Source organism: Anastrepha ludens, chromosome 2, assembly GCF_028408465.1.
Source record: "Anastrepha ludens isolate Willacy chromosome 2, idAnaLude1.1, whole genome shotgun sequence".
Taxonomy (NCBI): domain Eukaryota; kingdom Metazoa; phylum Arthropoda; class Insecta; order Diptera; family Tephritidae; genus Anastrepha; species Anastrepha ludens.
In genome coordinates this window covers 73,971,825-73,985,811 of record NC_071498.1, presented here as the reverse complement: position 1 = coordinate 73,985,811, position 13,987 = coordinate 73,971,825, and the positions used below count along the sequence as shown (strand labels likewise).

General features: G+C 37.6%; 1 protein-coding gene across 5 annotated transcripts in view; it reads left to right on the top strand.

The window, feature by feature from the left end:
• LOC128871848 (probable serine/threonine-protein kinase MARK-A) overlaps positions 1–13,987 on the top strand; it is a 57,213-nt gene that overhangs the window by 39,388 nt on the left and 3,838 nt on the right. For all 5 annotated transcript variants that reach the window (XM_054113959.1, XM_054113963.1, XM_054113962.1 and 2 more), the window contains 5 exons: positions 21–194; positions 8,383–8,624; positions 12,624–12,893; positions 13,364–13,586; positions 13,666–13,882. In XM_054113959.1, coding sequence (XP_053969934.1) covers positions 21–194; positions 8,383–8,624; positions 12,624–12,893; positions 13,364–13,586; positions 13,666–13,882 — 1,126 coding nt within the window. The remainder of the gene's footprint in view (positions 1–20; positions 195–8,382; positions 8,625–12,623; positions 12,894–13,363; positions 13,587–13,665; positions 13,883–13,987) is intronic.

The following is a 13,987-nucleotide window of genomic DNA, read 5'->3' as shown; positions in this document are numbered from 1 at the left end:
TTGTATGTTCTACTCTACAGGCGGCCATAATGAAATGACACGCTATAGCAGTTCGGGCAATGAGTCCAGCGAGGCGCCTAAATTGACGGAAATCGAACGTCAAGCGGAACTAAATCGTCATAAGGAGGAAATGCAAAAGAAACGACGCAAGAAGAAGCGCACCAGCTCCTCCTTGCATTCGTCAACATTTCAAGGTAAGTTTGCAATAACAAAACATCATTTAATAAGTTGAATTTTTAATGAAACTGATAGAGATTGCTGTCGTCACCACTTAACCGATCTTAGGGTTGTATTAGATTTTATTATTAGTATTGTTACGGCGGCCGCCGTAGCCGAATGGGTTGGTGCGTGGCTACCATACGGAATTCACAGAGAGAACGTAGGTTCGAATCTCGGTGAAACCCCAAAATTAAGAAAAACATTTTTCTAATAGCGGTCACCCCTCGGCAGGCAATGGCAAGTCTCCGAGTGTATTGCCATGAAAAAGCTCCTCATAAAAATATCTGCCGTTCGGAGTCGGCTTGAAACTGTAGGTCCCTCCATTTGTGGAACAACATCAAGACGCACACCACAAATAGGAGGAGGAGCTCGGCCAAACACCCAATAAAAAAAGGGTGTACGCGCCAATTATATATATATATTATTATTATTATTACTTTATTAATTAAAATTATTAGGTAATAAATAAAAAAATGAAACACGGAAAACTTCTATCTACTAAGCTATTTTTATGTTGCTGTTGTTGTAGTAGTAGCATAAGCATTCCGCATAAATGTTGGGGAATGCAACTTCTGGGCAGGAAATAAATCCGGATCGTTCCGGACTCCTAGAACCGACTCTACCTTCACAGTAATTTTTAAAGAAAATTAGCAATAAATTATCTCTAAAGTTGAAAAAATTAAAAGATACAAAAACTTTAATTTTTTTTATTGTAACTCGAAACTATATAAAGAATATTTCTCTTTATATGCCCGTCAAATGCTTAACTGGTGTCTGTTAGACAGCGTTTATAACGTCACATACATAGGTATACGAATTTTTTAAATAACTTACAATTAAATATAAAATAGATGACTGAAGCGCATTACTGAAAATAATTACACAATCTCGACTCATTGTATTGGTATAAATTTGAAATCAAAATTTTAAATAAAACAGGCAGAAGCACTCAGCATCACTGCGCTTTACTTCCCTACCTTTCTCCGCAGGTCTCAGTTGGCGCACGCAGGTTGGTGCTTTACAAAATATTTCCGAAATGTGTGAACACAGCTAAAAATAAATTTCAAAAAATGAGAGCAAAAAAAGTAAGTAAAAGAGAACTGCTTGCTTTTAGTTTCATTTTAGCTCTGCGTGCCTCAGTGAAAATGGCACAAGGCGAATGCGTACGTAATCGCTCGCGCATTATTTAAAGATAATAATGAGAAAGATTATTAGAAAATTCGAAAAGAAACAAAAACCATCAAACATCAAGAAAAAACGGCCAAATAATTTAATCATTGCACTGCCACGTGCATACACCCGATTTTTTTCGTTTTTGGCGTTGTGCTTCTTTAACCAATTAATACGAGGGGGTTTCAATAATTACCCGTGTTAGAATTGAAGACACCATTTTTTAAATTTTTTTTATTTCGTCAGCAATTCATAACGCATTTCACGCAGTTTGGCGGTAGCTCCGAATGAGTGTGCTGGTGCGTTATCATGGTGAAACAGCACCTTCTTCTTCGCCAAATGCGACGTGTATTCTTCAATTTTTTGTGGAAGCGATCCAATAACCACCAATACTACCACTGTAGTATTGCCCAGTAAACGTTCTTCCTTAAAAAAAAAAATATGGGGATGACGCCGTTCGCATCCCAAAAAATCGTCGTCATGAGCTTTAGCGCCGATGCGACTGTCTTCGCCTTTTTTGGAGCAGATTCGGAGAAATCCATTGTTTTTATTGCTGCTTATTTTTTGGTGTGTAATGATGAATCCAGCTTTCATCAACGATGACAATTCGACGCAAAAATTCCCTCAGATCTCACGCCTATGGCCTCTATTATTTCGCGCACTTTCCTTCCTCGATCAGCGAGAATCATGTCGTGCACTTCTTGAATTACTTCATCGGTTACCACGTCTGCCGGGCGGTCCTGGTCGCTCCTCCCTAAATGGATGTTTCGCCCACGTTTGTTGAATCAATATCTAACTGTGGTCATAGATGGGAAGCGTCCCCATAGACAGCATCCAACTTTGCTTTTATCTCCTCGCATTTATTCTTATATTATAAAACAAAAAGCGAATTACCGAACGATACTACTCTTTTTCCATCTTAGCGAAAATCACGAAACACGTCTTACTCGAATAGCTGCCAAATCCAAACTAAATTATCAATCAGTATGAAATTTGTTTTCCGTCGTTTGATAGATAGCAGCACACGATGCTAACACCAGCTTCCATCAGGAACGCCCTCTGTCATCAAACACGGGTACTTATTGTGCGTAGTTAAAGTTTATACAACGCACATACTATAGTGTGGGCCATGTAAAATTTGCTTTTTGAATCGGCTATAAAAAAAAAACTAATCAATATTTTTTCAAAATTTTTTTTATTTTGAAGATTGAACATTGTCATTTATGAATGGAAAATAATATCGTTCAAATGACTGCCACGACTGGCTTTACAGTAGGCCTTTCGATCAACCCAATCCATTTACTGTAACCGCGGCTCCTCGCTCATTTTCGAAAAAATGGCCCGATGATGCCGCCAGACCAAAAACCGCACCAAACAGTGACTCGTTGTGGATGCATTTGCTTCTCTACAGTAACGTATGGATTTTTTGAGCCCCAAATCCGACAATTTTGCTTATTGACGTAGCCACCGATGTGAAAATCAGAAAAGAAGAAGACTCACCACTTTGGAAATAGGTTTTCAATATTTCCCAATTTTGTTCAAGCATATAGCGCCCCATTTCGTAAATGTCAAACCTTTAAGTAAATTATGAGCACATTTGACATGTCATTTGTGTTACCATTTTCAAAAAAATAGGTGGTTCAAAAAGCAAACGCTATATGGCCCACCCTGTATAATATTATATAATATATACATTCATATGTTCTTATGCCCGTCTATTTTCTTTCACAAAGTCAGCGTGCACATTTATATCGCTTCGCATTTTATGCAGTTTTAGCACGAGGATGATCGTGATGAATACCCCATCAAGAGATCGCCGCGACAAGTGGTTCTGCAAATGTGTAAAGCCACCGTGGCAGGCCGACGTGCACACAAGTCAGGCAATGCGCCTTTCAAATCAATGTTTTCTTTAGCTTAACCTTACTTAAACTCGTTTATTTTATTAGTACATGAGTATTTATGCTGCAATTGAAATAATAGTGGTCGTAGTCAGAAAGACGTTGAAGAAAGGTTTTCAGCAACGAAAATTGGGTTTTATAATAAAAACTATTTCAATGTAAACTTAAAATGCAATTTATCACAAAATCAGAGTTTTAACTTAAAAATGAGGAGAACGTACACATAAATGCATGCGGAAATATGTATTAGCTGACACGGTGAACTAATTAAAGTACTTTAATTTTTTTATATTGCCGAGTAAATTTTTATTTTTCATATATTAATTTCGTGTTTCCGAATGGCACGCTCCAAATCTAGCCACAACTGCTCGATCGGATTTAGATCCAGCGATTGCGGTCGTATTTTTAAAACATTATAGCAATAAACGTACTATAAAATGCATATAATATCCCAATATAGTGTTCCAAGCTTCGTATTGTGAGCTGTATGCTTTGGGTCGTTTTTTTGCTGGAAGATATAATGGCCCGAAAGCCCACGTTTATTAGCGCTAGCACTCAAATTCTCCTTTAATATTTGAATATATGTGAAACCGATGGTCCCATTTTATCTGATAAATTGCATGTTATCGACACCCTTTGCACTCATGCGCCCCACAATATTACATTGCCACCACCGGGCCTAACTGATTATGTTGTTATTGTATTATTAGGAAGCATTTCGACTTAATTTTTTGCCACAATTTACTATTACGCTTTTTTCGGTTTTTTCACTAATAAGCTTAAGTGTGGAGTTCGCCCATTATACCCATCAGCTCTACGCGTTCTTCGCACAGACTCATCGCTAATATTTATTCTGATACCCTCAGCGAGTTTTCTGTTAATTTCTGGGCCAGAGGTGCGTGGCTTTCGCATGATTTTGCTCATACTAACAGTTTTCCTGATTTTGCTGTCCCAAGTCAAAAGAATTACTCTGCAAAATGCTGCTTTTTGTGGTATTTGATGTCTTTTAATAAATAGTTTTATTCATTTCGTAAATTAAGTATTTTTTTCTTTCCTCCAAAATAGTTTCTTTTGACTTTCTAACCATGTTTCAAACAACTTTCGCATTTTATTTATTACACATAAACCATAAAATTTTACTAACAGAATGAATGTTAAATTATACCAAGAGAATAACGGTGCCTTTGCAAACCCTATTAAGCCAAAGATTCCGAATACTTACTATGTGACGTTACAGTTCATGTTTATAGCGGCTTACACTCCTAATTTTGGTTTTGAAATGTTGAATTATTTATTTCTTTACGGGAAATCTAAGTGTTTATATGTATTAAAAAATGAGTTTTTGGTTGTGAACTCGAGATAAAATAATTTTTTTGGACTTTCTACTACGAAAATTGTGAAGCCTGTATATGATTGACAAAATCTAAAAAATTGTTTTTAAGTTGGAATTCGGTTTTAACTAAAATGTCTTCTAATACTAGACTATGACTGCAGGCCTATATTTATAGTACTTCATATAATGTTTTCATATTTTGCTATTAGTCCAATCATCTGGTAATTTCAACTTTGGCACCTCGTATCTGCGACGCTAGCGCCGCCATATTGAAAAAATGGCGCCTAAAACAGTTTTTTTACAATATCTCCATTCCGACGCATTTTATGAGAAAAACATATGTATACAAAATTTAACTAGAGATAATTTCCTACATTTTATGTTATTACGATTTTTTTGTAAAATCAATAGTTTTTGGCGTATGAGCGCCACAAAGTACATTTTAATATGCGCTTTGCTACATTTTCAGGATATCCGTTGAATACGATTATGGCATTGGATTTATATTTAGATCGAACGTACGTGATGTAGTTACTGCAAAATGGTTCACCACGATGCCAAATGACTCGGTGTAATAAGTGCCCTCCGCCGATGACATACATTGCATCGCCAACATTTATGTCTCCAGAATGTTGCTTAAATGCCTTGTGCATTAAAGATTTAACGCATTTATGCATGCCTTTATCATTGAAAAGCAATAAAGGAAATTGAGCAAGTTCCTACGTAAGAAAGTTTTTAAGTTCCTCTTCAGATTCTTCTGCAATGCACATTCTTTGGAAAATTAACAATGGATTAATCGGAACAATGTCACCTTCTATCACGATGCCTGCATTCATAACACCAAGCGATTTTATGTTATTCTGTCATTCCGTTTGAATTTTACTGTATAAAAATCGCTGCCAATGAATTTAGAAATGCCAGTACAACCAATTTCTTGAGCCATGTGGCTGTTTATCTTTTCGTCTCCGACAACTCCAGTCCTTATTGATAAGATATCCTTCATTTCTGGAAAAGGTGGATGGTTGTACAACCAACCATAAATTTTTTTACATCATCATTGTCGCGACTAACCCGCGAACTTCTCATTTCGACGTGCTGCTCAGAACCAGAAAAAGCAATATTGCAAAAGTTTTCAACTTCGTCGCAAATATTGTGCAAAAATACCATTCCTAAAGTCCACATGGAACGCACGCTGTTGTTAACTCCTCGTCCATGAGTGAGGCCACCAAAGCATTTCATTGTCCTCATCAATGATTGCTCAATTGTCATATCTGACCATGTGCCACACCAAAATTTGTCGGAACGTCTAATTGTAAAATATCCTTTAGTTGTAAAAAGTTCGTATTCTTCGACTGTCATTCGTTTCTTTAAATCCGACATGTCTTGCAAATATAAATGCCAGGATTTAGCATATAAGAAGTGGCTGCTTGCATAAAAATAAGGAATCATTTTGTGGAGAGTATCAAGATGTAAATTCCAGTTGCCCATTCTTTCTGCTTCAATGAATTGTTTGACGAGTGTAACCATCCGGAAATACTGTACCCACAATTTCGCAGTAGCGCCACGTTGTTCAAATGTAATCAATCAATTGTCAAATTTCTCAGCAAGTTCTTTGCAGCATTCTTCCTGGTCTGTCTCGAGTACCATTGACCTATCGAAATTGTATAAAATTATTTCTAAGTTTGCTTTGATAAAATCTATTGATCGCAGAACAATTTGGGCAATCGAAAGATGCGTCTCTTACCGCACGCTAATACGCATGTCCTGTCATAATTTTTTCAATTGAATTTAATGCGTAAATGGTGTTGAACAGCTCTTTTAATCCACTTCCAGTAATTATGTATCCAATTGATCCCAGGAATGAAATTAACAAATGAAATCCACCGAGTCTTACGACAGTATCGCTTAATTTGGAGTCTACATCGTACGAGGAAATAATGTATCGCGCTTTGAAATACAGGGGCTGGTCAAATGTAACGAAACAAGTATGCTGGTGTAATGACTCACATTTTTCAGAGGTAGATAAGAGAGCAGTCAAAATTGTGTCGTAATCACTCGGTGGAGCATTAATGAAGGGCACATGATTTTTGGAAAGAAAGTTCCGCTGTCACTTGTTTCATGAATCCACTCCATCCAGGTACGTTAGGCAGGCCGGCCTATTCTCCATATAGCCACAATAAATCTGAAACGGATGGCATAACTACTTCCGAAGCCACACGAATGCTACCGAGGCCTTAAATCTTTATGGTTTTTAAGAGTAGAGTTTCAGGTATATCAGACTCAGAGTCTTGAAAAAAATTATCTGAGGGAGGATAATGCTTTGTCTCATAGATTGTAGAGCGAATATCTTCTATAACAATTTCTGCTGCTGTCTTTACAATACGCCGACGTTTTTCTGCTTTGGCAGCACTTTTTTGATTGTACCAGGCTTCCGTTAATAGCTTAAGTCCTGTATTTCGGAAACAAACCACCGGAGCCTTATTGGCAGTGATGGCAATTAAAATATCATCACCGTATTTTTTGAGAAGTTGTGCTTTGACTGTTTTTATGTGTGGGCGGTAATCATCTTCAATTAGGCTACCAATTCGACACTGACACTCATCGGAATTCTGCTCAAGATAAGAATAAATGAACTGCATCGCAGTATTTATCTTATTCGCATACGGACCTTTTTTTTATATTTTCAGCTGGTGGTGCTTGATACATTTTTTTCATGCAGGAATTATGGTGCTGTGCATCGGCTGCGACCAAATCATTCATATGCTGAAGATGCTCAACAATTGCCCGACCCCAATCATCATTACGAACACTGTACACAACGCTATACTTGCACAACCGCTTCTGTTTTTGTTTTGCTATAAACTCTGCTGTTATTTCATCAGCACTTAAAAAACAATAGTCTTTGAAAGAAAATGTTGGGTGCTTGAGGTGTCGTCACATCACTTCCTCTACGCAATGAGGCAGCGAATAACTTTTCATTGTTGTATCGTTTTAGACATACATCCTGAACCACTATCGATTTTATTCCCGCCAAAAGTTTAACTTTATTGCCATTTCTTTTAACACTTGATTTACGAAAAGTCTCGAATCCTTTTTCCTTCACTTCAATTGTTTCATTTTCTAATAATGGATTATCACAAATAAAACCATTTCTTTCATCAGAAGCCATGACTCTAAAAACACAAACTACGCTGTAAAACGATAGACGTATACTGATGACTCAGTCTAAACTAGATACTTCTCTTCAGTTCTACCGACAGATGTTTCGTTGAAGGGCGAAAGAGGAAGGGACCCTTCAACAAAGGCGACACATTACCCTTATACCTGCTTTTCCAAAACCTGCTATAGTAGAAAATTATTGTAGAGAAATGTACGAAAAAACATGGTGGTGTGGAGAATATTACTTTGTGGCGTTCACACGCCAACTACTATTGATTTTACAAAAAAATCGTAATAACATAAAATGTAGGAAATTATCTCTAGTTTAATTTCATGTGTTTTTCTCATAAAATGCGTCGGAATGAAGATATTGTAAAAAAACTGTTTTCGGGCGCCATTTTTTCAATATGGCGGCGCTAGCGTCGCAGATACGAGGTGGCAAAGTTGAAATTCGAAAAGATCATGCCAAAATCTATAAAAATTACCTAAATTGAAAACTCCCGGAAAACTTTCCAGGTAACTTCCTTTTTTTTACCAAATGACTGGACTATATTTGATTCTGGTTATTATGCTTAATCATATTTTACTTTCTGTTTCTTATAGAATTGTATAAGCTGACGGGCGAAATCCTTGGCGAAGGCGCCTACGCCTCGGTACAAACATGCGTAAATATCTACACCGATTTGGAATATGCTGTGAAGGTGATCGATAAAATACCAGGACATGCGCGTGCGCGTGTTTTTCGTGAAGTGGAGACATTCCATCATTGTCAGGGACATCCGGGCATTTTACAGTTAATTGAATTCTTCGAAGATGATGAAAAATTTTATTTGGTTTTTGAAAAGGTACGCCCAAAAAAAAAAGCATTTGCTTAATCTCTAAAAGTTTACTTATATATATTTATATAAACCCAAAATTTCTTACGACTTGTTCTTAGAGCTATGTATGTTAACCAGGACGTAGGTTTCAGGTTCCTGATATATGTATACATATATTTTATGAAAATTGTGAGCCGTACATATACATACCTTCTGCTCAAATATGAACGAGACGTTATCAATAAAACTGTCCGCGGATGACATATGGCAAAAATAAATTTTTTGTTTTTTGGTAGGACTGTTATAAGCTTACATGGCAAATTTCAGCGTGATATGTCACATAGTTTGTTTTCTGTGCTACTGTAAACAAGTCAAGCTCGAGTGTGTTCTTCGAATTTAACGATGGAAATTCAAGTTGAACAAAGAATTTGTTTGAAATTTTGTTATTCCAACACGTGCACGTGTTTTCCAGTGGTACAAATCGTTTAAAGAGGGCCGTACAACATCAGTAAACGACGAAAACATCGGAAAAGTAAAGGAAATTGTGCTTGAAAATCGCACAAATCGCAAAATCGGTTAACGCTGAATATTATTTAGACGTTTTAAAGCGTTTGCGCGAGAACATTCGTCTTAAAAGGAAGGAATTGTGGGACAACAAGTCATGGTTCTTGCATCACGATAATGCACCAGCTCACACATCACGTCTTGTTCGCGATTATTTGAACAAAAATAATGTTAATATCGTTCCGCAAGCACCGGATTCGCCTGATATGGCTCCATGTGACTTTTTCCTGTTTCCCAAGCTCAAGTTGCCGCTCCGTGGAAAACATTTTGAGACAATTGAAGTCATAAAAGCGAATTCGAAGAACACACTCGAGCTTGACTTGTTTACAGTAGCACAGAAAACAAAGTATGTGACATATCACGCTGAAATTTGCCACGTAAGCTTATAACAGTCCTACCAAAAAACAAAAAATTTATTTTTGCCATATGTCATCCGCGGACCGTTTTATTGATAACGTCTCGTTCATATTTGAGCAGAAGGTATGTATAAAATATCGGTTTTTGTTTGCTTGTCGGCACAATGTTGATTTTCATATGTTTGCATACATACATACTTTTTTTACACACATCTGCGTTATCAACTACATCTTTTCATCGTATAATAAACCAAAGTCAGTAACCAACAAATGCATATCGCATAATCGCATGACCAAACGATTGTAGGGACTACTTTTGGCAGAGCAATAGACGATTCGGCGTTAAGCACAGTATAAGACATAATATTAGGATAGTGGGTAACTGCAGCAGCTCGCCTAACCTAACAATTTCTATCGCTGGTCTGATCATGAATCAGACCATTTACCATTATCGTGTCGATTGAGAAAACCTCACCTACATTAATTGTAACGAATCTGATTGAGTTGGCTTCGAGGAGTTCAGCGAGGACACTTTCGCCACTTTTCCAATCCCTAGCAATGTGCGAGTAGGCGAAGACAAAGTCCAAAGGGTGATCATCGCTGCAGCGGTTTACTTTATCTCACCTGGAAGGATCCGGGACATACGTCCTAATTTCCCAGACGAAGCCGTCGTTTTAGCAAAGGAGCGTGATAACCACGTCAGACCGATCCCGGGGGTCCCCGAATAAGGACCTTAATTTGGAGATTCGCCAACAAATTTCTCAACATAAGCGGACCAAATGGGCGGATCATTTGAAGACTTACAACTTTCACCTCTGGTGTGAGTAAGCTCTGATTCACCGTAAGGTCCCTGTCGAACCCGACGAAGTAAAACGACACGGTGGCGATGTTGTTGTTGTCTCCTTTCCCCAATAGTGAAGGCACTTGTAGCCCTCCTACTCCCACTCCCACTACACACGAAACACCTGACCCCAGCTGCACATGAGCATGGCGTTCGACAGCACCCAATCTTATAAACACTCAGGTCAACCGGGGTCTTGACACGCCTTTGCGAGAGGACTCTCCTAGTAGTGTTGTACCTGTCGAAGGCTTTGTTGTTGTTGTTGTAGCAGTAATACAAGCCCCATCAGTGTAGGGTATATTACCGGTCGTCTTCGTTCGGCTCATCTAAAGGAAGGCCCAGGAAACATGTTGTTTCGAGAGGTTGGGTCCAGAGGGAGAGGGGTGTCAGATGAGTAGGTTTTAAAGAGCATGTGAAAAGGTGGTTAGTGTAGCGTGGGCTGCCTTTACATGCAAGATGTATGTATGTTTGGTATATCGGGGTTAATTCTGGATAAGTAGGAGCTTAACCTGCTACAATATCCAGAACGTAATTGTGCCAGTGTTACGCGGGTCTCACTGGGAAGCTGAAGCTCTTAATCTGCTGCAGGTGGTTGGACTCTGATTGCGGCTTCTGTGGACGGAAGCTTATGAAGGTGGTAACAGTATCCCGGTGAATTTCGTTTAATGTCTGTCTAAACACTGTCCGGTCGAGTGGGTGTCTGTTTGTTTTGTCCTGGATCTCGTCGGCGTAGTGTAGAAGGTGTCTCCTGACGTGCCTGGAGGGGGCTCTGGCTCAAGCAGGTGTCTGCAAGGCTAAAACCTACGGTAGCACCCTAACACCAAAGGTTTTTGTTTGCAGAAGTTTTGTGGTTTTAAAACATAATTTTGGTAAAGCTCCATCCTTGTCGCAAAGAACCGCCTGCGTTTGCTAGCTTCATACAACCTTCTGAGAATAGTTTGTTATGAGGGAGCTTCATGTCCTTCACTTTGTAACTGGGCACGAATTTTTGGAGCTTGAAACTAATAGACTTGAATTTGCAATTGCTTTAATTCTATCCACAACTCGTTTAGTGGGAATTCGTGTTCTGCCAGCTTGTTTCATAGGACTTATGTGTGGTTGATTTTGTTACCCCCGAAGGACTTTCCCAATTTCCAATAGCAATTTTTTTAATGGAATCATATATTTTATGCTTTCTATTATAGCCTTATGTTCTTCCAGAGTTAATTAGTTACATTTTTCCATCCTAGAATCACAGAAAATAATGTTTTTTTTTAGACTTACTAAAGCGCACCAAACTTAACATTTTTCTCCCCTTCGAGTGCTGCAAATAATGCAGTTTTGTAACACAGTATGTATGTAACTAAATGGATTGTAAAAGAAAAATTAATAATGTCTTTAATTTGGATACTTTATTTTGTACCGCAAACAGAAAATAATATAATCACAGACAACCATTGACAGCGAAACATGGAATAACGTTCCTTATAAAAAAAGCTTGGCACTCTATGTTTAGCAACAATACTTTTGTTACCAATACTTCGAGGCAGTGGAAACTGTTTTATGTTATATACTGTACATTGTCTTGAACTTCAGTTAAAGGAGGTGGGGCTCAGATGGAGTATTTTTGAAAATTCCCTAAAAAACATAGTTGAATAATTTTCTGTGAGTATACCGAATTTAGTACCCAAAACATCTATCACATGACTCTATTTTAATTGTTGTAGCAGTTTTGTTTTGGGGCGGTTAATCAGAAATGTTATCTTGACTATATGAATGGAGTTTCTGCTAATCTATCCTTTTTTATTTTTTGTTTTTGCAGCAACTTAGTTATGCTCCGTTTGCTCGTAGTTTTCCGTAAGGCTTTAGAAACATAGGCAAATGTTATGTGTTATTTTTTATCAGATATCTCTCAGAGAAAGTGAAAAATAGGCAGTCTATAAGTTGGATCATGTACAGAAATTCGATTAGTTTAAAGAATCATATCCTAAGGGTACCAAAAATCGGTACTAAAATAGAGGAAATCAACAAAATTAGGTTCGTTAAATTTTCAAAATTTGTATAGTCTCTTTAAGGGTGGTCTCTTTTGTGTTATTTTTCAATTTTTTTTTAATTCTAAAACGCCTAAGTTGTTTACTAAACCCATATCTAATAAGGAAGAGGTGACTTTTTAGGGGTATACTATGGATTTGAAAAAATATTCGATGTTCAACCATAGTCACAGATTTTTTAAAACACGCCATTTTACTAAATTAAATTTCATTTCACTGTATCATGATTTTCCAGATTAATGGCGGGCCCCTTTTGAGACGCATTCAAGAGCAAATTTGTTTCTCAGAACACGAGGCAGCGCAGATTATCAAAGAAATCGCATCAGGCTTAGACTTTCTACACAAGAAAGGTATTGCACATCGTGATCTGAAGCCGGAAAATATTTTATGTGTATATCCGGACAAATTGTGTCCGATTAAAATTTGCGATTTCGATTTGGGATCGGGAATCAAATTCACGACAGATGTGTCGTCACCATCGGCCACGCCACAACTGCTAACACCCGTGAGTAGAACAATAAAATACTATAAATAATATAAAAAGAAAAACAGATCTTTAGGTATATTTTTCGTAATCTGTCGGAAGTCGTTTTTGCTATTCGGTTTGTTATAGCTTAAATGAGGTAATCTGAAGCATACATGTGTGTGTAACAGAGTTTATTTTTTATTCCATTAACTGAAATTGAATTATTAAAATACATATGTATTTTAATTCAGTTCATTTAAAATACAGTCGTAAAAAAATTCTATTAGAAGAATGCTTTTCAAGCAATTCTACATCGTGATTACTTTAAATTGATGTCTTTTGATTGGTAGAAATGTACTTGGAGGGCTACCAACATTAGTCGTATCAAAGAAATTTGTGCTATTCAAAAAAATCACACCATTGTGTGTCAGGGGGTTAAAATATGCAATTGTTGGTAACGCGATTATTAAAAATTAAAATTTTACTATTCTTATATTTGAAATATGTAGGTCGGTAGCGCAGAATTTATGGCACCCGAAGTTGTGGAACTGTTCGTTGGCGAGGCAAATTATTATGATAAGCGTTGTGATCTGTGGTCACTTGGTGTGATTGCTTATATTTTGTTGTGTGGATATCCACCATTTTCTGGGAATTGTGAAAAGGATTGCGGCTGGAATCGTGGCGAGAACTGTCGCACCTGTCAAGAGTTGCTTTTCGAGTCCATACAAGAAGGTAAGCGTACAATTTGTTTGCATACTGGAAGTTTCATAAAATATATGTAATTAAAATTCATATATTGCTATTTGCTCAGGACGATTTTCTTTTCCTGATACTGAATGGAGGGACGTGAGCGAAGAGGCCAAAGATTTAATTCGTGGGCTGCTCGTGAAGGAAGCACCAAAGCGTTTAAGTGCCGAAGCCGTGCTAAATCATTCATGGATTAAATTTTCGGAGGAAGGGAGTCCAACAGATAGTAAGAAAATGGAAAACCGACGAAAAGCGCTACGCACTCCCGGCAATATAAGGCGGTAAGTTTTCTGTGAAAAATAGACTAAATTCGGCTACCTAGAATAATCGAATCAAGTGGTTGCTCCATAACGTGCTTAAAGCTTTCATTTCAAGATATCGTTCGA